The 27411-nt window shown below is 42.0% G+C and overlaps 6 protein-coding genes across 14 annotated transcripts; 3 read left to right on the forward strand and 3 right to left on the reverse strand.

The window, feature by feature from the left end:
* Positions 1-85: 85 nt before the first annotated feature.
* LOC105205534 (TBC1 domain family member 16) lies at positions 86-19589 on the reverse strand. 2 transcript variants are annotated; one of them, XR_005575615.1, is made up of 7 exons: positions 19365-19589; positions 18259-19257; positions 17837-18176; positions 17335-17760; positions 16944-17237; positions 15521-16025; positions 86-3510 (listed from the first exon to the last, which is right to left on the reverse strand). XR_005575615.1 is itself a non-coding variant. In XM_026140160.2 (6 exons), exons 2-6 carry the CDS (start codon positions 19217-19219, stop codon positions 15641-15643), a joined length of 2406 nt encoding a protein of 801 aa, XP_025995945.2. In that variant the 5' UTR covers positions 19220-19257; positions 19365-19589; the 3' UTR covers positions 13932-15640. The 2 variants fall into 2 exon arrangements, 1 of the variants encoding a protein (XP_025995945.2); XM_026140160.2 differs by lacking the exon at positions 86-3510 and having other exon boundaries at positions 13932-16025.
* On the forward strand, positions 4698-9312 carry LOC105205810 (actin-5C). Of its 2 annotated transcripts, none has more exons than XM_011175439.3 (2): positions 4698-4932; positions 6964-9312. In XM_011175439.3, the coding sequence occupies exon 2, from the start codon at positions 6980-6982 to the stop codon at positions 8108-8110; it is 1131 nt and encodes a 376-aa protein (XP_011173741.1). In that variant the 5' UTR covers positions 4698-4932; positions 6964-6979; the 3' UTR covers positions 8111-9312. The 2 variants fall into 2 exon arrangements, with proteins under 2 accessions (XP_011173741.1, XP_011173672.1); XM_011175370.3 differs by lacking the exon at positions 4698-4932 and adding an exon at positions 5884-6034.
* On the forward strand, positions 10345-14161 carry LOC105205533 (transmembrane protein 104 homolog). Of its 2 annotated transcripts, none has more exons than XM_026140161.2 (6): positions 10345-10503; positions 10724-10845; positions 10943-11027; positions 11464-11841; positions 11947-12124; positions 12531-14161. In XM_026140161.2, the coding sequence occupies exons 1-6, from the start codon at positions 10465-10467 to the stop codon at positions 13235-13237; spliced, it is 1509 nt and encodes a 502-aa protein (XP_025995946.1). In that variant the 5' UTR covers positions 10345-10464; the 3' UTR covers positions 13238-14161. The 2 variants fall into 2 exon arrangements, with proteins under 2 accessions (XP_025995946.1, XP_039309843.1); XM_039453909.1 differs by lacking the exon at positions 10345-10503 and adding an exon at positions 10560-10660.
* Positions 19590-19859: 270 nt separating the features above from the next.
* Positions 19860-25909, forward strand: LOC105205536 (hydroxyacylglutathione hydrolase, mitochondrial). Of its 6 annotated transcripts, none has more exons than XM_026140163.2 (5): positions 19860-20196; positions 24489-24598; positions 24838-25189; positions 25274-25377; positions 25459-25909. In XM_026140163.2, the coding sequence occupies exons 1-5, from the start codon at positions 19914-19916 to the stop codon at positions 25729-25731; spliced, it is 1122 nt and encodes a 373-aa protein (XP_025995948.2). In that variant the 5' UTR covers positions 19860-19913; the 3' UTR covers positions 25732-25909. The 6 variants fall into 6 exon arrangements, with proteins under 6 accessions (XP_025995948.2, XP_025995949.1, XP_011173223.1 ...); XM_026140164.2 differs by having other exon boundaries at positions 20176-20200; XM_011174921.3 differs by lacking the exon at positions 19860-20196 and adding an exon at positions 23834-23944.
* Positions 20764-23568, reverse strand: LOC105205537 (ATP-dependent DNA helicase Q1). The gene is made up of 2 exons (XM_011174927.3): positions 23440-23568; positions 20764-22795 (listed from the first exon to the last, which is right to left on the reverse strand). Exons 1-2 carry the CDS (start codon positions 23492-23494, stop codon positions 21042-21044), a joined length of 1809 nt encoding a protein of 602 aa, XP_011173229.2. The 5' UTR covers positions 23495-23568; the 3' UTR covers positions 20764-21041.
* LOC105205535 (high mobility group B protein 6) lies at positions 25737-27383 on the reverse strand. Its single transcript, XM_011174919.3, has 4 exons — positions 27091-27383; positions 26942-27012; positions 26515-26860; positions 25737-26403 (listed from the first exon to the last, which is right to left on the reverse strand). Exons 1-4 carry the CDS (start codon positions 27187-27189, stop codon positions 26293-26295), a joined length of 627 nt encoding a protein of 208 aa, XP_011173221.1. The 5' UTR covers positions 27190-27383; the 3' UTR covers positions 25737-26292.
* Positions 27384-27411: the final 28 nt, after the last annotated feature.

Here is a 27411-nt window from a genome sequence, read left to right on the forward strand (position 1 = left end):
TTTACGATATCATATTTGGATCTCATTCCAAAATGATAATTATAATTTAGATATTTAGAGGATCATCTTTATTGCAAAAGAAAGCTTAAGCAGGGTTCTTCCGAGAGTTTGTAATAGATTATTGGTTTAGATGAAATTCATTGCATAAACGTTACGGGCCAAAGTGAGACTATAAATGGTAGAGATTTTGGAATTTTGTAACAGTGCCATAGAATTGTTCCATGAATCTCTACATGGGGTATAGCCTTGTCTCGCTTTGGGCGTGGTGGCCGCTGCAGGCGTTTCTCATCGATTTCTCCACGACTGCCAAACACCATAAAGCTTAGATAGGGCGGCCTTCGAATCTTTATATTGCAGATTTATGAAGAAAAAAACATTTATCGTAATAATGTCTAATTACGGTCACAGTTACTCTCGAGTCTCAGTCAATCGAAAAACGATAATCGCGATGCTGACAGCACACTGAAATACTCGTACGCGCTGCCTTACATCATCGTTTTGCATTCCGCTCGGATGCCTGTATATACGGGGTATAACGGGGAGACAGGTGTCACGACGGGAGCAGGTTTTCTCGTTTTCTCTGGACCGTGCGTACCTTCTTCGTTGCCATTTAAATTGTATCAATCGACTTTTTCGTATCTGCGAGAGTGCAATGGATATTATAAGTATAGTAGTATTCGTAGTGATTGTTAATTTTTTTTTTTTTAGGGGGAGAAATAAAATAGTCGCGTAAAATTATTTGTAAATACATACGCATACAGAGGACATTCGAGTACATTCGAGACAATCTCTCGTTTCAAAGTCGTTTCAGAAACGTGCTCGAACAAAAGTGATAAACGAACGTAAGTGATTCGTTTCGAACAGGTAATGAAAAAATTTTAATACTTTGATCAAATAATAAAATTAAAACTTATAGCTGCGTTCCGGAAAGAGTTTGGAAAACACTTTCCGGAACATTCGCCTTTCTACGCACCGTCGCAAGTTCTAGTATCCGGCCTACTTTTTCGTTATACGCATTTCGAGAACACGTTACTGCATCGACTTGAAATCTTTGAATCGATGCAAATTTGCGTGCTAGTTTTGCGAGACAAAAAGCAGTTGGCAAAATAAGAAAACCGTTACTGCCGTTTTCGGCTACACGCATACGGTTCATTGAGTTACCGTGACCGCGTTTCGAATCCTTGACCGTTTCGCGCGAATTCGTTGATTGCACTCACAACAGCTCTCTCTGAAAGAAGTCAAGAACACGAATGCTTGATAACGTATGCGAGAGCATATTCGTTTGTTTACCATACTTTAAATAGCTTAATCGCGTAAATAAGATTGAATTTCAAGAATTCAATGTCGTGCGAAATTTCAAGTTGATACGTTAAGACTCTACAGCGCTATATCAAACACAAGATAACGATCTATATAGATTGGCAAAACGGACCAAATATGGTCAAACGTATTATATCCAAGAGAGTGCTTCCCAGTAAAGAGTACGTTGTTGCAACGTTTTTATCTCTTGTCACCAATGGCATATTATGCGATTATGCGATTATCGTCTCTCTCTCTCTCTCTCTCTCTCTCTCTCTCTCTCTCTCTCTCTCTCGAGCGCGCATTTGTTTCGTACCGCGAAAGAGATTAGACTAAATACGAATTATAAAATACATAATTGAAATTAATATTCTTGCACGAGCATTGTCGATAGCTTAAATTATTAAGCTTGTCAAGAGAAAGCGTTAATTAGCGCGATCCGTAGTTGAGACTTTTTTACCAATCTCAGTATTATAAATGATCTCAAAATGATTATTTATTGTGATAAGTATAGATTCTTTGGAAAGAGAAAAAACGTCTCTTTCGGCGTAACGTTCCACTCGCATGACGCGATCATGTCTAAGCGATGTGAGACACGCAAGAAGAGGCTAACGATGACTAATCTACGCGACGGTCGTCATATTGCAAAAACGAAGGGATACACATTTTTGTTCCAACGATCGCGTCCGTCTCTCTCTCTCTCTCTCTCTCTCTCTCTCTCTGACAAGCATGCGTATCAGTATTCGTATTATACTCGTTTCCATTAAAGTCTAGATGCGTAAGGATGACGTTAAGGCTCACGAAAGGCAAATGATTGATTTCTCAATTAATTTAGCAACGAATATAATTTATATTTCTCGCATGGCACACGAGTGTACGACAGTAGCTGTTATCAGAGACGTATCTCGTAAGACTGTATATATCGTTGGAGAATATACAGTCACGTGAAAATTTTATGCCACGTTATATGTATCAATGTATGTACAACTGATGTTGTGCGTAAATCATTGAATATTTAGCAATAAAACTTTCGATATATCTCTTGTCATGGGTAGCTCTCAAGTTTACATATATGCGCGTGCATTTTTAAAATGCATTGCGCATTGCGCATTGCAACGGTGACACCGTACGTCTCAATTGTATATAGATACGATGCCGGTGAATCGACGACATGACCCAACACCGACCGTCGCCGTCGTCGTCGTCGTCGCCGCGTCGCGTCGTTGCAGTCCTATCGTCCACTTTCCTTTACGTGTGTCATGTAACAATTAAAAAGTCTCTCTATTTTTTCTACAATTCTTGGTTGCGATAAATCGCAAACTATCGCATCCAACAATTCAACTCAATTTCAAGTTTAAACTTGAATTGTTGATTCATGAGTTTACTAAGGGAAAATGACGTGTCTCGAACGTGAGTCGTCGTCGTCGTCGTCGTATCAATCACGCGGTGATAACTCCGCTCCGAGCCTCCTTACGCGCGCGAGTCCTGCTCTTTCGACGCGCGAGACCTTGCGGCGCGAGACCTTATGCCTTATACGGTGGACAAGGTCGAGATATCATTGGGTCATTGGGTCTTTAGGACAAGCAAACGTAACGGGGTTAATTATTTTATTCCAAGAAAAGCACACATCCCACCAACCATGTGTAATTGAGATATCATGCAGACAAGATCACGTTGATTCGTATCGCCAATTGAGTTAACTGAAAATGGATTAAATTAATACATAGTATAATCGTATTGTTATGTCGATCGTGCAACCACGAAACCGTTATATTTAAATGATTCGAGTGTAATCGGGCGTTCCTGGCTAACACAGCCCCTCCCGTTCGCCGCACGAGCCGCACGCGCTCATCTCGTGGATGAATCATCGGAAGCGTACGAGTGTTAAACACGCGTATGGAAAATGTCGTCGATTTGACGATCGATCGGCGAAACAATTTCCGTTTTTTTTCATCCGTCCGTCGTGACCGCGCGCGCGCGCGGTCACGTGTTAGCCGGTTTCGCGACAAGACCGAACGATGAGACAGCGCATATCGATTTTGAAACTCTCTCTCTCTCTCTCTCTTCCACGTAGACGCAGAGCTTCGTACCGGTTAGGTGTCCGTCAGTCTGTCCGTAATTCGTATCAAGCAGTCCGTGTCATATCGACAGACTGAGAGAAAGAAAGAGAGAGAGAGAGAGAGAGAGAGAGAGAGAGAGAGAGAGAGAGAGGGGGAGGAGCGTAGGGCCTGGAGCGTATGACGTGGCAAAAGAGTGCAACGCACTCGTCGCCCGCAGAGCCGGAGTGCCGGCTGCCCTTGAATCTACTGCTTGTACCTACCTACCGTTGCGTAGCACCTTTCGTCTAGCTCTTTTACGAAAAAGATTCTCTCAAGATTCGCGCTCCCTTCCTCTCTACACCTTTAAATCGATGCCTCAAATCTTATACTTTACTTAACATTTGTAATCGTCCATTAATAAATATATATTAATACAAAGTATTTGGTGCAGTTGAAGAATTGAGCAAACTTGTGCTGGCGGATGCGGTTGCGCAGGGTATAACGTCCCGCGATAACACGCTGGGTGATATGATATTCGCGTCCGACACGGTTAGAAGAGATTAGTTGTCTGGAATATTTTCCGAAACATATCGATCAATCTCTTTAGAAAGTCATCGTACGAGGTATACCACTTGTCGTTGTTAACGCGAGCGCAGAAACGAAATGTCAATCTGTCGAAGAGAGTAAGGCGCACGCGTTTATATAAACATTTTTGGGAATATTTTAAGGAAATTGTATCGCCGATGTACGTAGAAATGTCATATGTATGTACGAGCTCGCAGGCTCATGCAGATAGTCGCGACGCGGTTAATCTTAAAGCGAGTCTTTACGTTAGTATACGCTCTTGGAAGAGCATAAGAGAGACACGCTCTCCGTATCGTACGATTTGAAACGGCATTTGGAGAATCTAGCCGCTAGCCGGCTGACGGACCAATCGGCGCGTTGCTTTCGTTTTATGCCCATATATGGCAAGAGAGCTGTGAATCCGCGTACGGTGGGGGAGAAGCTGGATGGACGAGTCTATTGCACAGCAAGGGGTATCTCGGTAGATCGGTACGTCACGAGTCACGCGAGAAGCGATCGAACGATAAATGCGACAGCGTGCCATTTCTCACGAGAAGCCCAAGATACGATCGTTTCTCAATCGTAATCGCGAGTATTGCGCTTGGAAAAATGGATAGGTTAGATTAGGTTTAGATTTGGATTCTAGAAAAGTGTAGAGAGTTGGTAAAGATATCGAACGTTGCATACCGACCACACCTTTGGACGAGTCCATGCAACGTGCGACGTGCTGCGACGTGCGCGCGAGGCAGCGTGGCTTGGCGCGGTGCGGCGCGGAGCGGAGCGGAGAGCGGAGCGGCGAATGCAATACCGGCTCGTGGTCGTCGCTACCGCCGCCGCCGTTCACGGTTCTCTTCTCGACAGGACCGGACGACGATCTCGTTCATAGCGTTCGTGCTGCCGCTGCCGCTACTCACGGTGTTGGTTCTGTTCCGCCGCCGCCGCCCGCTGCGCCCGATTAGCACTTTCTCTCTCTCTCTCGATTCGATCGCTCGCGAACAGCGTTTAACAACGTGTTAAGAAAAACAAAGAGGTAAGTTTTCATATCTGATGACAGCATTGCACGTGAACGTCAGCTTGAGCTAGCCATCCTAGCGAGAGTCACGTCACGTATGTATGGTACGTTACTCCGTTGCATTTTTAAACGCGAGAATCGTCGACATAGAGATCAAGAGTGTGCGCTGTCAAATTGTCGCGTCGTCTTCTCTCATTAGACATTTCGTGCCGTCGCGCGGCACAAAAGAAATACATCTACGCCTCTACGTCTTTACGCCGCTACGAATCGCGAGTAATGTTGCGCGAAACGGACAGCGACAGGTTGTCGACGTCAAGTGGTTATAAACTTGTACGATGCCACGGGCAGGGAGGCAGGTGGTTGCGGCACGACGCGATGCTTTATTAATAGCAACGACGCGTAACGCGTTACTAACCCCTACGCGGACAGATGCGAGACGCGCTCGTGCGCGTTCTTTACTTCGATCTCACCGTGAGATCGAAGAGTGTCCGAAAAAATTCATTATCGAATCCATCACCTCGTGAGCATTCTCTCGCCTTTCTCGGATCCGGATAATCGTCAATAATTTAGCGTTCATCGAATCGGCTCGCATCAGCATCGCAATCAGCGAAATGTGTACTTGTAAACCGAGTTGGTCGACTCTCGTCTGATCTCGCGATCGATTCGATCGTAAAATTCGCAGAACTTGACGGTCAATTTTAGCGGTTACATTCACACCGGTTGGTGCGAACGGTGGAACCACTGGGAACCACCACCACCACCACCGCCGCCACCGCTACCGCTACGATGACGACCGGCTTGTCGCGCCGTCCACCGCCGCCGTCGCGCCGGCGGCCGGATGACGCGTGGCCGAGGGGCTGCGGGGGAGGAGCAGCAGAAGGGGGCTGCGGAAACCCCTCTGTGTCAGAGTACTTCCATATATGGTAAAGAAAGCCAGGATTGGTCGAGGGTGTCCCACCCTTATTGGTCGAGTGTCGAGAGGTGGGGAATAACGTATCTGTTCATATAACCGTGAGCCGATCTTCGGCTACACTCTGTGTTCGGTGCTGGATCGGTCGACGGTGCGGCAGTGTCGCTGCTTAAATTCTGTATATAACTCGAGTTTTTTTTTACACGAAACGTAAGTCTACGTAAAGTGTTGCGATCGCGTTACCCTAGAATCGCGTTAATTGTAGCGAAAAATTGGAATAAAAATTCCATAGAAAGCGCGTTGGCGTTGGAATAAAAGTGTGCGGCGAAAAATAATGCCCGATATTACGATATTGTCGTACAAAGTGCAAATGAAAGGGGGGTGGTGACGGTGTGTATGTCAACCGGATGATGCGCGCAAGCGCGTTAAAAGTGCTTCTATGTGAATTCATTGGTATTATTCCCATGGATGTAACACGATTGGTGTAATCGCGCGCGCGCACATCACCCGGTTAGCTCGCTACATCGTCATTGAGAACACGTCACGAAAGAAAGTTTGGGTGCACGATGCGCGTGCCACCGTATGCGTACGTTCGAGGGGTTAAAATTTGTAAAATTTTATATCGTGAAAATTGATGAGAATCTGTCGCGTTTGATCGCGCGAGACAGTGGAGGCTCGTGGAAGAAGGGTGGAGTGGAGCGGGACAGGGTGCGGAGTTGAACGGGTGGGGCAGGGTGGGGCAGGGTGCGGTTCCGATAATTAACGATAAACGTTGCTCTTTCGCATCTGCTCGAAGACTCTCTCGCGACTTTCTCTCGACTCCGTTTTACAAAATACGTACGAATAAAATTTCTCGTTTATACGCGTCGCCGCATCTCGAACGATTCCCCCCCGTGTCGAATATTCTCCATTCGATTCGTAAGAAGCTATCCTTGTATATTACGTATACTAACTCGACGCCCGACGCTCGACGCCATCTTGAGAATGTGTCTCGAGAGCAGCGAGTACAAGCCGGTCACCGGCTAACGAAGGCGATTTGCGTGTTTTTAATCAAAATTTGTGCGTGCGAGCGTGCGAACGATCGAGACGAGTATCCCTCATACGTTGTAAGGCTAATCGTTATTTTGTGTCGTTTGCAGCTAAAAGAGAGCAAACATGTGCGACGAGGAAGTTGCCGCGCTCGTAGTTGACAATGGATCCGGCATGTGCAAGGCTGGCTTCGCCGGGGACGACGCACCCCGCGCCGTCTTCCCCTCGATCGTCGGCAGGCCACGCCACCAAGGTGTCATGGTCGGTATGGGACAGAAGGATTCTTACGTCGGTGACGAGGCTCAATCGAAAAGGGGTATTCTAACCTTGAAATATCCGATCGAGCACGGTATCGTCACCAACTGGGACGACATGGAGAAGATCTGGCATCACACGTTCTACAACGAACTGCGAGTGGCTCCGGAGGAACATCCCGTTCTTCTCACCGAGGCACCCTTGAATCCCAAGGCTAATCGCGAAAAGATGACGCAAATCATGTTCGAGACGTTCAACACCCCGGCCATGTACGTGGCAATCCAGGCCGTCCTGTCACTCTACGCTTCCGGTCGTACCACCGGTATCGTCCTGGACTCGGGCGATGGCGTTTCCCATACTGTACCGATCTACGAGGGATACGCCCTGCCGCACGCTATTCTCCGTTTGGATCTCGCCGGCCGCGACTTGACCGACTATCTCATGAAGATTCTCACCGAGAGAGGATACTCCTTCACGACTACGGCTGAACGAGAGATCGTTCGTGACATCAAAGAGAAACTCTGTTACGTCGCGCTGGACTTTGAGCAGGAAATGGCCACTGCGGCCTCTTCCTCCAGTTTGGAGAAGAGCTACGAGCTTCCCGACGGTCAGGTCATCACCATAGGCAACGAACGATTCCGTTGCCCCGAGGCTCTCTTCCAACCCTCGTTCCTAGGTATGGAAGCTTGCGGAATTCACGAGACCACCTACAACTCGATCATGAAGTGCGACGTCGACATTCGTAAGGACCTCTACGCCAACACCGTTTTGTCCGGCGGTACCACCATGTACCCTGGCATAGCCGACAGGATGCAGAAGGAGATCACTGCCTTAGCTCCGTCTACCATGAAGATTAAGATTATCGCCCCACCAGAGAGGAAATACTCCGTATGGATCGGTGGATCGATTCTCGCCTCGCTCTCCACCTTCCAACAAATGTGGATCTCGAAGCAAGAGTACGACGAGTCTGGACCCTCCATCGTCCATAGGAAGTGCTTCTAAACGCGTTTCTGATCGCGCGTATACACATACACTATCACATTCCCCGATCCCCGAGACTTTGAGAGAGAGAGAAAGAGAGAGGGGCTTTTGTCTCGTTTCGCAGGCGGACGTAACATCAACTTCCGCGACGATTGCCCTTTGGTTCCTTCTTTGGGGCAAAGGTAGCTTCTTTCAATTCGGATGTACGTGTTTAAGATACGCGCGAGGTGAGGTAAGCGTGTAAGCGATAAAATGAGAGGAGCTTACGATATATATATATATATATATATATATATATATATATATATATATATATATATATATATATATATATATATATATCACCCTCCTCCCGCGCGCGATTGTTCCTCGGCGACGATCCGATAAAGATACGATAAAGATCGACGACTCGTTCTTGCTCGTTTAAACACCATCATTTTCCATCGTTTTTTCATCGATTTGAAGTAACGATCTTAAACATGTACCCCGATTCCCGAATACCTTTTTCTACCTTGTCTTATATCGAGTCCTTTGTATTATATATTTGAACAACTTGTGTCTATACGATAGCATTTAGCTAAACATTCCTCGCGAGACATCCTTCTCTCAACGCGAGAGCAGAACGCTTCTTTTTACGTTGATTCGTTGCCTCCCCCCCCCCCCCCGTAAAAGTTGTACGCGTAAACCTCGATTGCCATTCTTTGAGAATTCAAGCGAGAAACATTCACGCGGATAACAAACTTTTCCGTCGCGGGAAAGAGACCGTCGTTTTATTCTACCCGCAAACGAACGATCGAGTACGAATGGCACAATGGCAATCAAAGTCGATCAATGCATTCCGATCAATGTGCGGTATTTTTTAAGAGTTGCTTGCGTCTGAATATATACGTTGTACGTCATTCCGCGCAGAGAGACAAGCCTCTTGTTTATTTCGTTTTTTATTACAATTTGCCTATCGTTGAGGGAAAAGATGGCCTTTCTTTGTCTTTATTCCTTTTTTTCTTTTTTTTTTACACGATGGGGTAAACCGCTAATCTGAAATAGTCTTACCAATGTTCGCTCAAACAAACGGAAAAAAAAAGAAAGGCACCACGGTTTTGACCCCGTAAGCGTAGCCAAAGTATTATAATTTATTCCCATTGTATTGCGCAAGACCATTCACGTACACATCTTAAAGACTACTTTAGACTTATGGGATTATAAAATAAAAGTCTGAAAAAACATGGTTGTGATTTTTTTTAAATAGTCCACGCCTCGATTCTTTGTCAAGGGAGTGAGCAGCCGTCGTAATAAACTTTACTGTATTTTTCTCACAGTACACGCCAATCTTCAAAGTTTTTTTTACAACTTGATATAACTGTTAATATTTTTAGCTTTTTTTGTTTCTTCGAGTATGAAAATTTATATTTTTATCTTCGCTTGAATATCCATTTACTTAAAAAAGTTTCTTTACTTTTTAATTGTTTGTAATAATATTAAGTTATTTATATTTCGATATTTCTGTTAACGAACAATTGTCTCAATTTCATCAAACGATTGTCATTATAAAAGAATTATAAATTTTTGGAGAGATTAAGACAATCGACGACCTCTTTAGATCTTAAAAAAAAAAAACCTTTCAGAATTATTAACGAAAAAAAAGGAGATAAATGTAAACGATAAATATACAATACACACACACATATCATTACACATTTATCTCCTTCCACAAGAAAGAAACGGTAAAAACTATAAAGAGTAATGGAATAAGGTAATCACGAGTCGTTCTCGTTAGTCTCTTGAAAGTTGTGAAAATTTAAGTCATTACTTATTAATGACATTATTAGTGATTATTGATCATTTAAGGCCCTATAGGCCTGATCGATCGATACAGCAAACGTCTTTCGTTAATGTCTCTTCTTCACCGTCGGATATTTGTCAATCGATTGTTTACGTCTAATTCGTAAGAAAAAATTGGTGACCACTCGATCAGTCTAAATTGAAATTTTCATTTTGAAAGGAAGAAAATTTGTTGGATGCAAGAATGCGTTGTGTCGATTACTCGCCTCCACTCCTCATTCGTACAAATTTAAGGTACAAGGTTTTGATTTAAATAAAAGAGTAATAATTAGTAATGATTTTTCAACATTTTCGTAATGCAAATATCACATTGTCAACGGAAAAAGACGAAACAATGGATCGGCGATCATTGGCGATTTATCAGCGACTCGCACGCGAGATTGCGAGGACGAAGACGCGCGACGTGCGACGACTGACTGCGACGACTGCGATCAACTGCGATGGCGGCGTCGCGACAATCGACAACTTCCGCTGGTGTGAGTTTAGTGAGCATTAGTGAGTTTCGGTGAGTTTGGAGTTGGTTCGATTCGAGAAGAATGTCCGATGAGAATGTCAGCGACCAGTATCCAACATGGGTAAGGAAAAAATAATCGTGGGGGGAGGGGGGAGGGGAAGGGGCTTTTGAATCCCATCTCCCAGGCTCACATCCCATCTCCCATCTCCTACAAGTTCTACGTTGACACATACGGCGCGCAGTGCGTCGTTCGTTGACACTCACTGATCCTAACCAAGGTTAGTGGGCAGTGAACACATAGAGGATGCGATTGTCATTGAAAAAGATATCGTCCGTCGTAGGTCGGACTCGTGTACATCTTCAATCTCATCGTTGGAACTGGTGCTTTGACTTTACCAGCCGTATTTAGCCGAGCAGGATGGGCACTTGGATTAAGCGTCATTTTAGTGTTAGCGTTCATCAGGTAGAATGGCTTGGCTTACTAGACAGAAGGAACTTGATCAAGTTGATCAGGTGATTTCGCGTAGTTTAGATCTAAACTTGTCTCGTCTTTCTTACAGTTTTATCACGGTTACATTTGTCATAGAAGCAATGGCATCTGCCAATGCTATCGTTACGTGGAGGCATATCCAGCATCGAAAACGCGTGAGTATTACGTCAACTTGTCTTTAGTTTTCCTTAGTTATAAAGGCTACTCTGTGCCTCTGTGCTCTTTGCTTCCTTACTTTTCTTACTTTTTGCGTTTTTGCACATTGTTTTATCATGGAGATTAAAGTTGGCAAATTTGACAAATTTCAAAAGAGATAAACGTACGACGAGAGAAACACGCTTGTTGATTAAATGTTGCACGAAAAAAAGGTAAGAAGCGAGAAACGGGAAGCAGAGAGAAAATATTATAGCCCTAAAGGGCAGTCAAACGCCGCTCTACAGATGTTTTCGAAAGATTGCAGGTAATAATCAACCTTTGACTTGGAAAAAAAAAACCGTGGCAATGTGAGGCAAAGTGCTTCGCAGCATCATTTTCCTTCGACACACGTGTGTGCAAATGCAACATTGCAAATTAAAATACGTTATTTTTCAGGTTTCCCAGACAATAGGTGAATCTGGCCCTTCCAATTCAGATTCGGAGGACACTCCGCTGGTAACAGCTCCTCTTTCAACCAGTCCAGATCATTCGGATATGACCTGTAGATATTACGTGATTCACGATAAAATTGAGATGGGACAAATGGCATCCATTTTTTTCAATAGATTTGGCACTACTCTCTTCTATTTATGTTTCGCCATATATCTATACGGAGATTTAAGTATTTATGGTGCAGCAGTCGCAAAGTCATTGGTAGATGTCGCCTGCACTTATTTGCCAACAAATTTTACATGCAACGATACTATACCGGATACCGAAGTTTGCTGGGAAGGTTCCATGCTTAATCGACTGGATACATATAGAATATTTCTGGTACGTGGTTGTGGTTTGTAAAATTTTGGAATATATACATCGCTTATCGCTTTAATTTTGTTGAGCGGAAAGCATCGGAATCAGACACGCTGTTTTTATTTTCAGACTATCTTTGTATTGCAATTGGGTCCGTTTGTATTTTTCAATGTTCAAAAGACCAAGTATCTTCAAGTACTGACTTCTGTAATGCGATGGCTCGCGTTCACTCTAATGATCGTATACGCTTTAAAAAATCTCGTTGTACACGGTCCTCGTGGCGATCCACCTATTGTGAATTTAGCTGGTAAGCTGGAAAATTGATTAATGATTAATCGTTAATTTTTACGCGATCTCTAAATACAAAATTAGTCATATTATACACACACACACACACACACACACACACACACACACACACACACACACACACACACACAGAGTGATTATTAATGAATGTTCTCACTTTTTACCATCGGAGCATGATTTACCGACGGATATGTATTTCTAACATATTATTAGAAATTACAAATACGTGCTCCGATGGTAAAAAGTGGGAACATTCATTAATAATCACCCTGTATATGCATATATATATATATATATATATATATATATATATAACTAATTTTGTGTGTATGTGTATACAATAAAAATAAAAAATTGCTAATGATACTGTAAATACTATGTTAATTTTATTGTTGTCATTTTAGGAGTTCCCAGTCTTTTCGGTGCTTGTGTTTACTCCTTCATGTGTCATCACTCGTTACCAGCCCTGGTTGCACCAATCGCGAACAAGTCTAAACTAAATCGATTTCTAGCTCTTGATTACACCCTAATCGCCCTCTTTTATTTACTATTGGCTCTAACTGGCATCTTCGCCTTTGAGCGCTTGGATGATCTTTATACTTTGGACTTTGGCCCACGTGGTTTGGGCGATTGTTCCAAGAGCGACAATATTTTTATGCTTCTTATGGAGTATTTCTTAGCCCTCTTTCCAGTGTTCACTTTGAGTACCAGTTTTCCCATTATAGCAATTACCCTCCGAAATAATTTACAATCCCTCTTTTTAAAAGAGGATACATCTTACAATTTATGTCTTCGGAAACTAGTCTTCCCCGTCTTAGCGGTGATACCACCGTACCTGATCGCGATGATTACCAAAGATCTGTCGATATTAGTCGGTATCACAGGTTCGTATGCTGGAGCAGGAATACAATATTTAATACCTACCTTTTTGGTTTATTGTGCCAGACAGAAGACTAACAAGGTCATCGGTCTCGGGGTCATTAACAAATTTGCAAGTCCTTTTTCGGGCAGATGTTGGTTAGTTTTTGTCGTAGGATGGGCTATTACTTGTATGATTTTAGTATCGGTCAATTTTATACAAATACATTTGCAATCTTGGATCAGTCAATAACAAAACGATCATTTTTACATGTTAATCAAAAGAGGAGAATACTTGATTTTTGTGATATAGATTCTATCGTGAGATATCTGCAGGATATTTTACGAAAGTTGACCATGTATCTCAATTGAATCTCCATATTAAGATTTATCAACGGCAAAAATATGGATATCGTATACACATACGCATAGAATTATCAAAGCGAGAATCGATGATATATTGGTATAGGTGTCGAGTATGTGGACCGAATGACGATGACTGAAGCGGAGATTGTTACAATAGTATGAGTAATTGAATTGCAAACTATGAAATTTTTTAATATGAGATATCCATGTGCTAAATAAGGCGGTAGTTATTTGTTGCAGGATATGCTTTACATGTACGTACGACAAACAGACAATACTTTGGCACAAGTCGACACGTGTACAGGTCAAGTATAAGTTTAGTACAGGGGATATAGCAATGCGGAAGTCTGTAGAAAAAAAATATGTTCATTTTTATACGTATATTTTACTTTTGTAAAGTTGTCCCGGGACAGAGATATGCGTGATTTCTTTATTATACGGAGATTTCTCTAATGGAGAATCTTCGTCATTGTATTTATATTTTTTTAATAAGCTAAAATAATTCACGTTTGTCCATTATAATAAAATAATGTTAGCGTACGTGATAGTAACGGCAATAGCAAAAGTATGATATTACGATGTTTTTTTTTTTGAGATTGTATTTTTGTACAAGATACGTATGAAACTGCCAAAAAGGTGTTTGCAGCATGTCCATCACATCTGTGTACCTGTGTAAGTGTAGCGTATAATAAATATTGCGGGTGTGTGTTTACGCACATACATATGCACGTATGTATATATATCTACATATATATATTTTTTTGTCCAAAAGCAATTTAAACGAATAATAATAAATAGTTGATTATACAAATCTCTCTACTGATTTATTCGCAACAACACATACATACATACACTCACACATACGCGCGCGCGCGCGCGCGCGCACACACACACACACACACACACACACACACACACACACACGCGCGCGCAAGTTTCTACGTTCTTATATTTATTTTAAACTGAGATCTGCACGGAACAGATCTTAACACAGATAGATTTCTCTTCAAGATTTCAACGATACCAGATAGTACGATAAAAGCGCGATAAAAGCTATTTTCGATAAAATGTTATGCTTCTGATGAAATGTATAATCGCCTTTGTTGCATAGGCACAGTATCTGTAAAATCTTGAATATTCTAAAGTAGCTTTATCTTTACGTATGTAACACAAAAGATTATAATAATTATTACAAAAAAAAAAAATGCAAAATTGATATTCCATTTGTTTAGAATAAAGTTACATGGTGAAATTAGTTTGTCATATTTGTTTTCAAATTCATAAAGTAACAAACAAGATGATATAGGTGCAAGTGTGCACTTGGCGTTTGAAAAATTATGTTTGATCAATTTTTAATAATTTAAAATTGGGTATGTTGCTACTTAAACCACAAAAGAAAAACAAGTTGTACGTTATTTTTTACGTACGTGCAATTAAAGGATATACGTATCGCAATGTGTTGGGTGTATATAATATACGAACGTAAGTGAACACTTTGGAGAAACATACGCTATTGATTTATACCCTGCATGATTCGGGTACATATTTACAATAAATAGAACTTTTATGTGCTTGTACTTGATTTGATTTCTCCTTTTGTGATTCCTAGCGGGCGAGCTCCCTATTAGATTGTTAAGTGGAGATTGTATTGGAGTGAGATTGGATGACGGATATCTTTCCATTTCAAAACCAAGGGTGCATTATTGGGCATTAGCTTGTACTTAGCTTGTAGTACTTAGTTTTTTCTTTCATTCGTCAGTCTTTAACATTGCGAATACTGCAGATATTTATCTTTTATAATATACAACATTGTCAAAATCTCGTAAGTTTACTTTTTAACTGACAGTGAACTTGATTTGAAATTAGATTCTGAGATATGTCTTAGTGTTTCGGTACTCGAGATATCAACAATGTCCAACGTATAACGTAGGTGATTAACACAGGTGATTCTTGCTTTACTCTTTCTTTCGTTCAATTAAAACGGTGTTCGAACAGTTCTGTACGAGAACAAAGTGACGTATCGTCGCGCACGTAATAACAGAGTTTATTCGCGCGTAGATACAGAGAGCATAGTGACTAGACTCGATACGTTTTGTAAATATTAATGTGTTTGCAGTCAATAGTCTGTATAGGCTATTAATCAAAGTTTGTTATAGAGAAAGATCCGTGTAGAGAGAGAGAGAGAGAGAACAAGAAGTCGTTCAATCTAATCTAAATCGACGAAACGAGTTAATTATCATACGTTCTAGTAATACTGATGAGCTCTTTCCTTTCTTTCAATAAATTAGAGTTACTCGTAATTATTTAAATAGGGACATTGCGTATCTTCGTGATCCACGCATTCTATTACAGGATCGTGCGCGCTGTCCCACATTCCTGGACCACATTGTCGGCACAATCCAGCTAATGTGCAAGGTAAGCGCACAAGCTGACGGAAATGATGAAGCAGGCCTCGCGCCTTTCGGAGTATAACGTTCCCGTCCATATACATGGCCAATGAACTGAAATGCAACAACATTTCATCCGTTCGGAGATCTTGAGCGATAACGTCGTCCGCGTAAACGCACATAATAGCGAGACAAAGAAACAAGTGAAAGTGATCTGTTAAATAATTGACCCAGCAGGCTTCCCACATGACCAACGCTATTTCGGTTGGAAATTCTCTTTTCAAACATCTGCAACGAGAGAAACGAGAGAAAAAGTGATGTGAGAAGAAAATTATACGTGAGCTACATGTATTATACATGTACATGTATACAGGATGTTTTAGAAATAGTTGGCCAAACTTTAAGAGCATATTCCACTCATTGTAAGAATGAAAAAAAGTTATATAAATATGGGTTTGAAAATGCTTCCTTTCCAAGTTATAAACATTTTTTTATTGACTTTACAGAAATTGTTGGAAATGATTTCCTTCCGAAATTTTCTTTTTGGACCGATTTTTTTTCACCTACACTTAATAATAACAACTACAGACAATTTTTGAAAACGCAACTCCCTATATTATTAGAAGACATTCCACTACAGATACGCAATCAAATTTGGTTTATGCATGATGGAGCTCTAGCACATTTCAACCGCATTGCTCGAGAGTTCCTGAATAATAATTACATCAATACATGAATTGATAAAGGAGGACCCATTGCTTGGCTTGCACGTTTTCCCGATTTAAACCCTTTGAATTTTTACTTATGGGGGCATCTCAAGACTCTCATGTATGATACTTCTGTTGCTACTGTAGAAGTACTTTGAAATTGTATTATTGCTGTGTGAAAAAATACGAAATACTCCGAGAATTTTTGAACGTTTTCGACAATCTATGCGACGTCAATGCGAAGCATGCATTGATGCGAAAGGAAATTATTTCCAGCAATTTCTGTAAAATAAAAAAATGTTTATAACTTGGAAAGGAAACATTTTCAAACCCATGTTTATATGACTTTTTTTTATCCTTACAATGAGTGAAATATGCTTTTAAAGTTTGGCCAACTATTTCTGAAACACCCTGTATATAAAAATTTTATTAGTTATTTTGTCGTTAGACGACATACATTAATACATGGGACAATACGGACAAATACAGTCGTACGTACAAGAGTATCCATCGATGACAAAACAGAAGCTCCGAGGCATCCGCATGCTTTTGAAGATGCGCATAAAAGTCTGGTACCATAATTCTGACTAGCTCTCGAAGATAGCACAGATTTCTGTCCATATCTGTATCGGTCGGAGTGCACACGGCTACCGATCTTTGCATCAAACCCGCGAAACACCAGAAGGCCTCAATTTCAGAGTTGAGTTCGGCTAGTAACGGAGCTAAGAGATCGGACATTCCTTGAGTGTAACCCAAGCGACAATTGTATACCGCGTAGTTGAGTAAAATATTTCTGCGAGAGAGAGAGAGAGAGAGAGAGAAAAAGTGATGTGCACAGGATGCGCAAAATAAGTATGAATAATCGGGTGTCGTATCAAGTCGTAACTCACTTCATCACTTCGACGTTGGGATTACCCTCACCGGCGTAATACGGATTAGCCCTATCCGTGCGGACAACATCCTTTTCTACTATGCACACCACGTTTCGCCAGAAACGCTCGGCTTGCTCCGGATTCATGCTCAGTCTACGTTTCTGTATCTCTTCGTACTCTTGCCGCCTAATGGCATCGATTTGTTCTCTATCCTCGTACGTGCTTTGATAAGAGTAACAGTGCAATAGAAAGGGCCAAACGATTTTTCGTAGCGCTGGTTCTAAACCTCCGAAAAATATTCCCTTACGAAGAGCAAGATCATCCTCCACTTGGCCTCGTTCATTCAATAAATCTTTCCAAGCCAACGACGTGATCATCGGCACTTGGCCCTCCTCGGGATGCAGCTCGTCTCGGCTTACTTCCGGGCGGCATACCATAAAATGCCTGCGCAAGGACATGATAAATCGTTATTCGACAAAAGAGAGATATTAGAGGGTAATAGTAGGGTAATGTCTCTAACCTATAGGGTAGAGTCTCTTCCGTATCCGTGTTTAAGCGCGGATAAAGCAATTGATGCCATTGATGTAGAGTGGCGGCTAGCCGGTCCAAGCCGCCGTGATGAAAATGTAAAATCTTGTATTGGCTCTCTCTGCTCGCCACGACCAACTGACCGCAGGTGCAAGCGGGATCGGCGAAAAATAGCCTCAACGATCGCATCTCGCCGAGGTCGACCGAGAATCTTCTGCATCGATGTGCTCTACGCAGCGTCACGGGCGACGCGGTCGCGCTCTCGGGAAAGACGAGATTGTGTTGCAGCGCTAGAAGTTCGGGAGACCTCATCCACGATGGTATTTCCTCCGCTGTAAAAACAACAACGTACATATTAATTGTATACGCAAGCAACTTTTCGATATACGGATATAAATATATATATTTACACACCGTCGGTAGGTACCGAGATGGATAGACTGCACGTCGACGTTAACGACAAGCTGCGACTCTTGACGCTCACGTCGTCGTCGCGGAACGAGAAGCGTGGCTCGATTGAGTCGTTAAAGTCTCCTCGCACTATCGAATCGCCGATTTTTTCGTTGCTCGACTCTATCGAATCCACCTTCTCGGTAGTTTTGCTCGCATTTTCCTCGTGGTTCTCGTGGTCGATCGCGGCAGCGGCAGTGGTGGTGGTGGTGGTGGTGGTGGTGGTGGTGGTGGTGGTGGTGGTGATGGTGGTGGTGGTGGTGGTGGTGGTGGTGGTGGTGGTGGTGGTGGTGGTGGCGGCGGCGGGATCTGCACTCGAATGACACGGAAAGTCATAGCCGTAACGATTGCCAGAACCGGAACAGACGCGTTCGCAGTCCCCGCAGTTGACGGGCTCCTTTGCCTCCAAGCACACATCTAATTTCTCATTTCCGTTATCATTCTCGATATCATTTTCATTTTCATTTTCATTTTCATTCTCGTTCTCGAGCTCAGGTGGTCTCACGTTGAGCGAATCGAAAACACCTCCCTCCTCGCGTGCCTTTTCCGCGGCGGAAATTCGCGAACGAGGGGAGCCGCCGCTGCCCTGTCGTTGTATCACGCTTGCCGTTGCACTACCGCTCCTGTCGCTCCTGGCATTCAGATTTTCCAAGGTGGTAGGATGCTTGCGTAACGTACTGTTGGGTATCCAACTTAGGTGCAGGGTCGGCAAATTGGAATTTTTGTTCAACTTGCAAGTTACAGTCATGTATCCAGGATGATGCACCACGTCGGCGTGTTGTCTCATTAACGTAGGAGGATGCACGCAGACGTTGTTTTTGCAGAATAATGCCTCACCGTCCTGATAAATGACGCGTCGGTTATCCTGGCCGCAATCGCCTAGGATATAGCTGCTTGCTTTTCTCAAAATATTTGGGAGTGGCATTGTCGCCGTTCGTTATTATTTATCCTCGTCAGTTTCCACTGTAAAAAGATACAAATAAATCTCATTAGAGATGATCAAGTTTTATTTAGAAAAATTCAAATGCAGTTTGTGCGAAAAATTCAATCGTGTCAAATTTAACACTTACCCGCGAGATACGTCGTTAGATTTTTTTATCTCTATTACGAGAGATTCAGGTACGATACGTAGGCTGTCGTCTACAAAAATCTGAAATTGCGAGCTACATCGACGTTGCGAATGGTGCCAATTGGCGGAGACTTTAGAACGGAGGGTGAACATAATCGGGCAAGAAGCAAAATCGGATTTTAGTGTGCATGTCCACAGATTCGCTTCAGAGTCGTCGACGACGAACAGAATCCTTTGCCATAGGCCGCCGCCGCCGACTTGTCCTTCCGCGTAGAGTGTACCGTAATCGCTGCTGATATGTGCGTGCTTATGCACGCGACGACGTTATCGCGCCTCAATTAGCCTCGTTACATACGGAGCGTCGATAATACGCATCCAGCGTCCCGGAAACGTGCACATCCTGCATCGTTGAGTTCCGAATCGCTTCGAGTTTCTGCTTCGATACTTTATCGAAAAGGGTGGAAACCAATTTCTTTGAAAACTTGCAATATCGCTCGATCGAATTTAGTAGCATTGAAATATTTTCTTGCGATGTATAAGTAAAATCGAGATGATCGCCATAACAATCAAAGTCTCTCCGTCCGTTTCTAAATTGCTGATGTTCAAGCGTCACTACTTAGTGCGCGAGCGCCGTTGCCGTCAGCATCGTCAGGCATCGTTGTTGTCACACTACTTGACTATTGCCACTATCGCTGCTACTATCGCTGCTACTACCGCTGCTACTACCGCTGCTACTGCCGCTGCTACTACCGCTGCTACTGCCGCTGCTACTGCCACTACTACTGCCGCCACCGCTGCTGCCACCGCCGCCACTACCGCGCTATCGCTACCGCGCAAGTACAATTTGATTTTGACTAAAATCCGATAAAATTTTCGCAGACGCGTGTACACTCTTGTTTCTCTACAAATTTTTCATCTTTCGCGACACACGTATACATTTGATTACGATAAGAACAAAGAGTCTCTAAAGAGCTCATCAGCGATGCGTACGAGAAACGAGGGTCTTATTACGGATCAATATTTTCATCTGATCGCGGAACCTATTCCGCCTATCCTACTATCCGACTCGCTGACATTTCGCTACATCTGTCATAGCCATAGGCCTTCGTAAGCCATTTGTATCGATTATCCACTGCTTCTTAATCGCATCGTACATGACGTTCTTTTATCTTGGATCGTTTCTCCATTTATTCTCCCATTTATGCAATCTCTCACTCGCTCACTCACACACACACACACACACACACACACACACACACACACACACACACACACACACACACGCGCACGCACGCACACGCACGCGCGCGCACACACACGCACACACACACACACACACACACACACTCTCTCTCTCTCTCTCTCTCTCTCTCTCACACAGTAAGAACTCGAGGCTGAAATTATACTAAATCTTAATTATTTTACGATTTGCAGTTTTGTTTGTTTAGTGCATTCACAATAAGGTGCTTTTCAAATATAATGTAAATGTATGATGTAATTTTTTCTCAAGACTTGGGGGAGAGAGGGAAAGAGGGAGGGAGGGAGAGAGCAAGAGAGAGAGAGAGAGAGAGAGAACATTTACATATCTACAATATGTATCTTAAACGTACGTGAGAAAAAAAAATGACTCGTGTCATTCATCAATCGTTAAATGGTCTCGTAATCAAATTGCAAGATATTAACAAAGCTGATAGTCAAAGAGTATCTCGTGATCGTTGCCAAGAGCCAATCCAGACTTTGGTCCACGTTTGAGATACGATATTGTAGAATATGGTGAAAAATGAAAGTCCTCTTGCAGATAACCGTTTATCAGCAAATGTCCTACGATAGCTTCCGCAGTTTCTCTCGTAAAGGTGGGCACGGGCACGTTGGATACTCGTAGCGACGAAGCACCCTTGCCGTACCAAGCGTCCACCAATTTCAGCGCGGTCAATCGCGTTTCGTTTTGTACGGCTTTAGTTATAATTTGATACAACTGTCTGCAATACTGCGCTACGTCGATTCGCTTGGCATTCCTATCGTCCTTAGGCTTCCTACAATGATCGCACATCTCGGCGCAGTCGGTTACCTTCCAATTTTCTTCAAAATGAGTCGCTATTAAACTTCGTCTACAGGACGTTCGATCCAAGCAATAGGCCAACATCTTGTACAAGTTTTGTAGTCCGACTTTATCTTGAAATACCATGGTACTCAATTTAAATGTATCCGCCAATCTATAGAGCACCAGACACACCGACTTTTTACCGTCTCTACCCGCTCGACCGCTCTCCTGATAAAAATTCTCCATCGACTTTGAGAGGCAATGATGAATGACGAATCGCACATCCGGCTTGTCGATGCCCAGGCCGAAAGCGATAGTCGCGATTATCGCTTGATACTTGCCCGACATCCATTTGGAGTAGACTTCCGAGCGGTAGTCGGCTTCGAGCATCGCGTGGTAACATCCAACTTTGATACCTCTGCCTCTCAAATCGCTCGTCAATTGCTCCGCGTCTTTAATCGTAGTCGTGTAAATAATACCCGACTTGCCGTTAAATCGGGTTTTCAGCAGATTTTCCATCATCGCGAGGCACGTCTCCTTCTCCGCTGGTTTCCGACGGACCTCGTAATACAAATTCGATCGGTTGAACGAAGCTCGTAATACTAAACAACCACTGATGTCGAGAATTTTCTGCACGTCCACGATGATTTTCGCCGGAGCTGTCGCGGTGAGGCCTAAAATCGGTATTCCAGGGAACATGGATTTCAGTACTCCCAAGAACTTGTAATCGGGTCTAAAGTCGTGGCCCCATTGACTACAACAATGCACCTCGTCGATCGCAAACCGTTCCAGACGGCCCAACTCGTACGCTTTTTGCAGTTTATTCATAAAGCGATTGGACTTTGCCATGTATTCCGGCGTTACGTAAATCAATTTCAGAGGAGAGCTCTTGTCCACGAGGGCTCCCATAATCGTCTTCACGCTCTCCTTATCCATCTTTGCGCACAGCATGTTAGCCTTTACGTCGACTTTACGCAATCCGTGCAACTGATCTTCCATCAAGGATATCAATGGCGAAACTACTACCGTTATACCATCTTTGCTCATCACAGCTGGTAATTGATAACATAGACTCTTACCACCGCCCGTAGGCATGATCAGGATGACATCCTCCTTGGACATGATGGCATTCATAGTCGGTAACTGCAGTTCTCGTAGCTCCTCTATCTTGAACACCTCCTTTAACGTTTTCCTTAGCTTTGCGGACCAAGCGAAATCTTCCGTGCTCCAATTTCTTTTCGACAGAGAAAAACTTTTCCTCAAAAGAGCGTCGTCGCGTAACTTGTCCTTCCGCTGCGTTAATAACTTTTTACGATCTTGCAACTTTTGCAGCTCGTTCTCTATCTGCTGTAACTCGTAATCGATCGCAGCGATCTCATCCTCCTCCGTGACTGAAATTTTTGCAGAAAACAACAGATTGTATATTGTATATTGTACATTGTATAAACAACATCGGACCGAAATGTAAAAATTCAATATAAACAAAATGCCTTACGAGTCATAGCTACATCTTCTTATTATTAGTGTTCATAAATTTATTGTCACATTTATACATAGATGCATCATTAGCATCGTTTGTTATTAAATTGTTATTGAAGAACAACGTAATGTTTTAAATTATTTCTTATTCAACTTGCAAAACAAATCCGTTTTAATTCGAATCGATAATTTATTCGGCTTGCAGTTTTGTAAAATTGAAAAGCACACAATAAATGTTAGCGCTACGATCTGGACACAGCTCTTGGTGACTCGTGCAAGACGTTTCGTTCGACGTATCGAACTTGTATTTTCATACATACACGTACATGAGTATAATGTACATAAAACTCCTATGCTATTATGTATGTATGAATATGAATTATTGTCGTTGACAAGAGGGAGAATCGAGGGTGAGCCAGGGTGAGTTTAGAGATTGAAATTAATAAACGATACTTTTATGTGACACTAAATTTAATAACGTAAGCTAAAATAAGGAATCTTGGCAAGATTACATTCCTATTACTCGTCATTCAACTCGATTTAAGATTTAACCAACCTTGACACTCGTCATTCATCGTAATCACGTTCGTCATCGTGTCGCTAATCGACATTTTAAATTGATTGTATCTCCCCTCGTTGTATAATTTCCAGAGTAAATCGTCAAGATGCAACTGCTACATGCTATCTGGAACCATTGAACATTGAATTATTAGTACTTAACAACTTTTGGTACAATAGGTTTTATTTATATCTGTATATTCCTAACCTCACACACACACATCACTGACATACACACACACGCGATTGCATAAATGTGAGATCGACGACCGGTCTTGCGTCAAAAAATCATGTCATCTGGTCCAACCAACTATCGAACGCATCGAATCTGATAATATTATACCTTAGGATGGTATTTAGCGCCAGAAGAATATGGTTAGGTTATTAATTATGCCGGGTCGGTAGCCGGCATACCAACCAATACCAACCGACACAATGATAAGTTAACACGCGTATGTACGTACATACGTACATACATACAATATTCCTGCAAGCTGCAATGGGTACGGAATAATCGACCGTTTTTCCTTTTATCAGCTCCCAACTCGACCGTATTTCTCGATTCTTTTTCTTCCACGACATTCTCTCATCTGGTTGGTTTCGTATGTTTATGTACATACGTATACGTTATCAGGCAAAAGTAGCGAGGAGGAGGAGGAGGAGGGAGTTTTGTGCGCACAAAATAAATCCAAGTAGTACAGAGTTATAGAGCTTTCTTTTGAGTTTTTGTCATCATGTTTCGTCAAGTTGCACTACGTGTATGTCCAACATGGCTTGAAAATAAACTCACGTCTATGTATTTCAGGGGTATGTGGGGTTTTATACATTAGCCCATTTACGTGCAAACATCCGATGACGTCGCCTTGCGTTACATTGCATTTTTTTTTTTTTTACTTTAGTTTCTATTGTTGTACACATACCTTGTATAATCGATACCGCTTCTCTTTCGCTCTACACACGTACTCTCTTTCAGTAATGATCAAAATCTTCATACTTACGATCGATAGAATAAAGTAGCAAATTACTACTTTCCTCTTGACGTTTCAGCAAAGAGCGTTTCCTTCAACGGTAGATCGCACAGTTCGAGCGCAACAGTGGATCATTCCAATATGAAAGTACTAATATTACCAGCGCTTCAAGATAATTATATGTATTTGGTATGTGCTGCTATTTATCTCAATCCTCTATGCTTGAATAATATAGAAAGATGCATGGTTTTTTAAATATCTATTATCTCGTATATTTTACATTGGCAAGATATAGTATAACCTCTGTATTCACACTTGACACGATAAAATGTCACACTTGTGCAAAATATTTACAAAAAAATTTTTTTCATTATATTTTTATTTATATCTCTCCTTTAACCTTGTATAATTTTTTGGAACCTTGTCAGATTATCGATGAAGCGACGCAGGAGGCTGCTATTGTAGATCCCGTCGATCCAGAAGCAGTAACTGCAGCTGTTCAACAAAATGATGTTAAATTGACAAAGGTTTTAACTACTCATCATCATTGGGATCATGCTGGAGGAAATGCCAAATTATCCAAGAGTTTCGCTGATATTGCGATATATGGTGGAGATGACAGAATAGAAGCCATTAATCATAAAATTATGCACAGCGATACATTTAACATTGGTAATTTATCAATCAAGTGTCTCGCGACACCTTGCCATACACGTGGGCACATTTGTTACTATGTTACGGGAGGAGGAGGAGGAGAACATCCACCAGCTGTATTTACAGGTAAAGCGTGGCTACACCTCTTATGATAATGAGAAATTACTTGGATATCAAATATAATAAATAGATGTTTAACTTACTTGAAAGGAGACACACTCTTTGCTGGAGGCTGTGGGAAATTTTTCGAGGGTACCGCAGATCAAATGTATAAGGCACTCGTTGAAATTCTAGGCTCTTTACCCGAACAGACGGTGAGCCCTTCTATTCCCCGAGCCAAATTGTAATTAATCATTTCTCAATACGGGATATTCACTCGCTTTTCTATCTTGCAGAAGGTGTATTGCGGACACGAATATACAGTCAATAATCTCAAGTTTGCTTTACACGTGGAACCAGAGAATGCGACGATACGACAAAAATTGGATATGGTGCATACTCAACGCGCTAATAATCTTCCAACAGTACCAAGCACTATCAAAGATGAAAAGCTCACAAATCCATTTATGAGAGTGCACGAACCGTCCGTTATGAAACACGCGCAACAAAATGATCCCATTCAGACAATGTCGTACTTAAGACGCGAAAAGGACAATTTTAAAGCTTAATTTTCGACAAAATGCTTCCCTTTTTATATTTATCGAATATTTACATTGTTGATATAAAATTGAATTGTAAAAAAGATACAAGGTGGCCGAACAAACATGAAAATTTTATCTCGCACGTATGTGCGTGCGTGCAACGCATCGTGGCGCTCTATAATGAAATAAATATCTATTGTACATATCTACATATTTCCTTTATTCCTTTCTCATTCATTCATTCATTCGTTTATTCATTCATTCATTCATCGTCGTTTATTCCATTTTCTGAATGCCAGTTATCACCATTACTGCACGTTTCTTCTTAATTTTTGTAGCGCTGCAAACCTCTTTGCATAAACATTTACTAGCTACCTCGATTTCTCAGTCGCGTTCGTGGTTCCGGTCTTGGTTCTTATTCTCGTTTTCAATATTCATCAATATCAAAAGATATGCTCGATCGCACATCGAGACGCTCGCGAATTAAAAGCAAATACATGAAGCTATCTATAAATGTCTGTAAAATTCATCATCTATAATTATCTATTCCGTCATCCTCGTCATCCTTGCAAAGCCACAATCTAAATATTACGTTATATTTAGTGGTATTTGACACGGCGTATCTTCAGTCTTCTTATTATATATTTGCATCTCTGCGACATATTTCTCCTTAGATCTCTCGTACATGTCGTAATATACCTGAAATAACAAAAATACAATCCAATATGTAATCAACACGAGTGGCAAATGGAAGTGCAAAAGCTGTCAATCAATTTAATTATTCGCGCGATAAATAACATTGGATCTTACTTTTTTATCCTCGGAACTGAGAGATTTCCAGGTAGTTGCGAGTTGTCTGGTAAGTTCTTGCTTACTAGGCTCTGGTTCCCCAGCTAAACGTTCCATCACACGAGGTCTTTGCTCTTGACAAAATTGGAAGAAAGGATTAGCAGGTCTTTTCGGTGCGTTCGGATCAGCTTTCGCGCCCTTTCTCTTCGTTCCCTTTTTCGGTTTCTCCTCTTTAGCATTGTGGGAACCACCTTTCCCCCCTTTCTCCGATTTTGGAGTCGTTTGAAAAACACTGTTCTCTTCGAGCACACCCATCGGTGCTTCTCGCCAACGGTCTCCATGTCGATCCAATCGATCGATTAAAAATCTATAAATCAATATCACGCGACTAATAAAAATATCTTGCAATTATTGACACTCAACAGTCTAACTAACCTACAAAACTAACTTTTTCTCTTTCCTCGTGCGTCGAAGAAGCTTTCTTACTCTCTGGACTCTGTATACCAATCTTTCATTTTCCTATCGTTTAAAAAATACTATATAGTTTGAAAAAATAATCGTCGATAATGATTTCATTTCAGAAGGATCAGACTTAACCTGTTGTAAAATCTCGCATCGCTCCAACAGTAATTGATACTTTCTCTTGTAAATATCAAGCTCTTCCGGCTCAACATCATATTCAGACTCATCGGACATCGTAGTAATTCAATATTTACAACAAAACAAGTGTACAAGAGACACACACAGGAAGAGAAAAAAAGGGTGAAAAAGTATCCTTAATTACTCTCGCAAAAACCTCTCATCACCTTTATCTGTTCTTATCCATCGACATACAATACAGAATGGACCGTGGTGGGAGTTGACAATGGTGTGTGATGGCATGGGCAAAATACTCGAGCGTCTCTGTCTAAAGGGCCT

This window comes from Solenopsis invicta, chromosome 9 (genome assembly GCF_016802725.1).
Source record: "Solenopsis invicta isolate M01_SB chromosome 9, UNIL_Sinv_3.0, whole genome shotgun sequence".
Classification (NCBI taxonomy): Eukaryota; Metazoa; Arthropoda; class Insecta; order Hymenoptera; family Formicidae; genus Solenopsis; species Solenopsis invicta.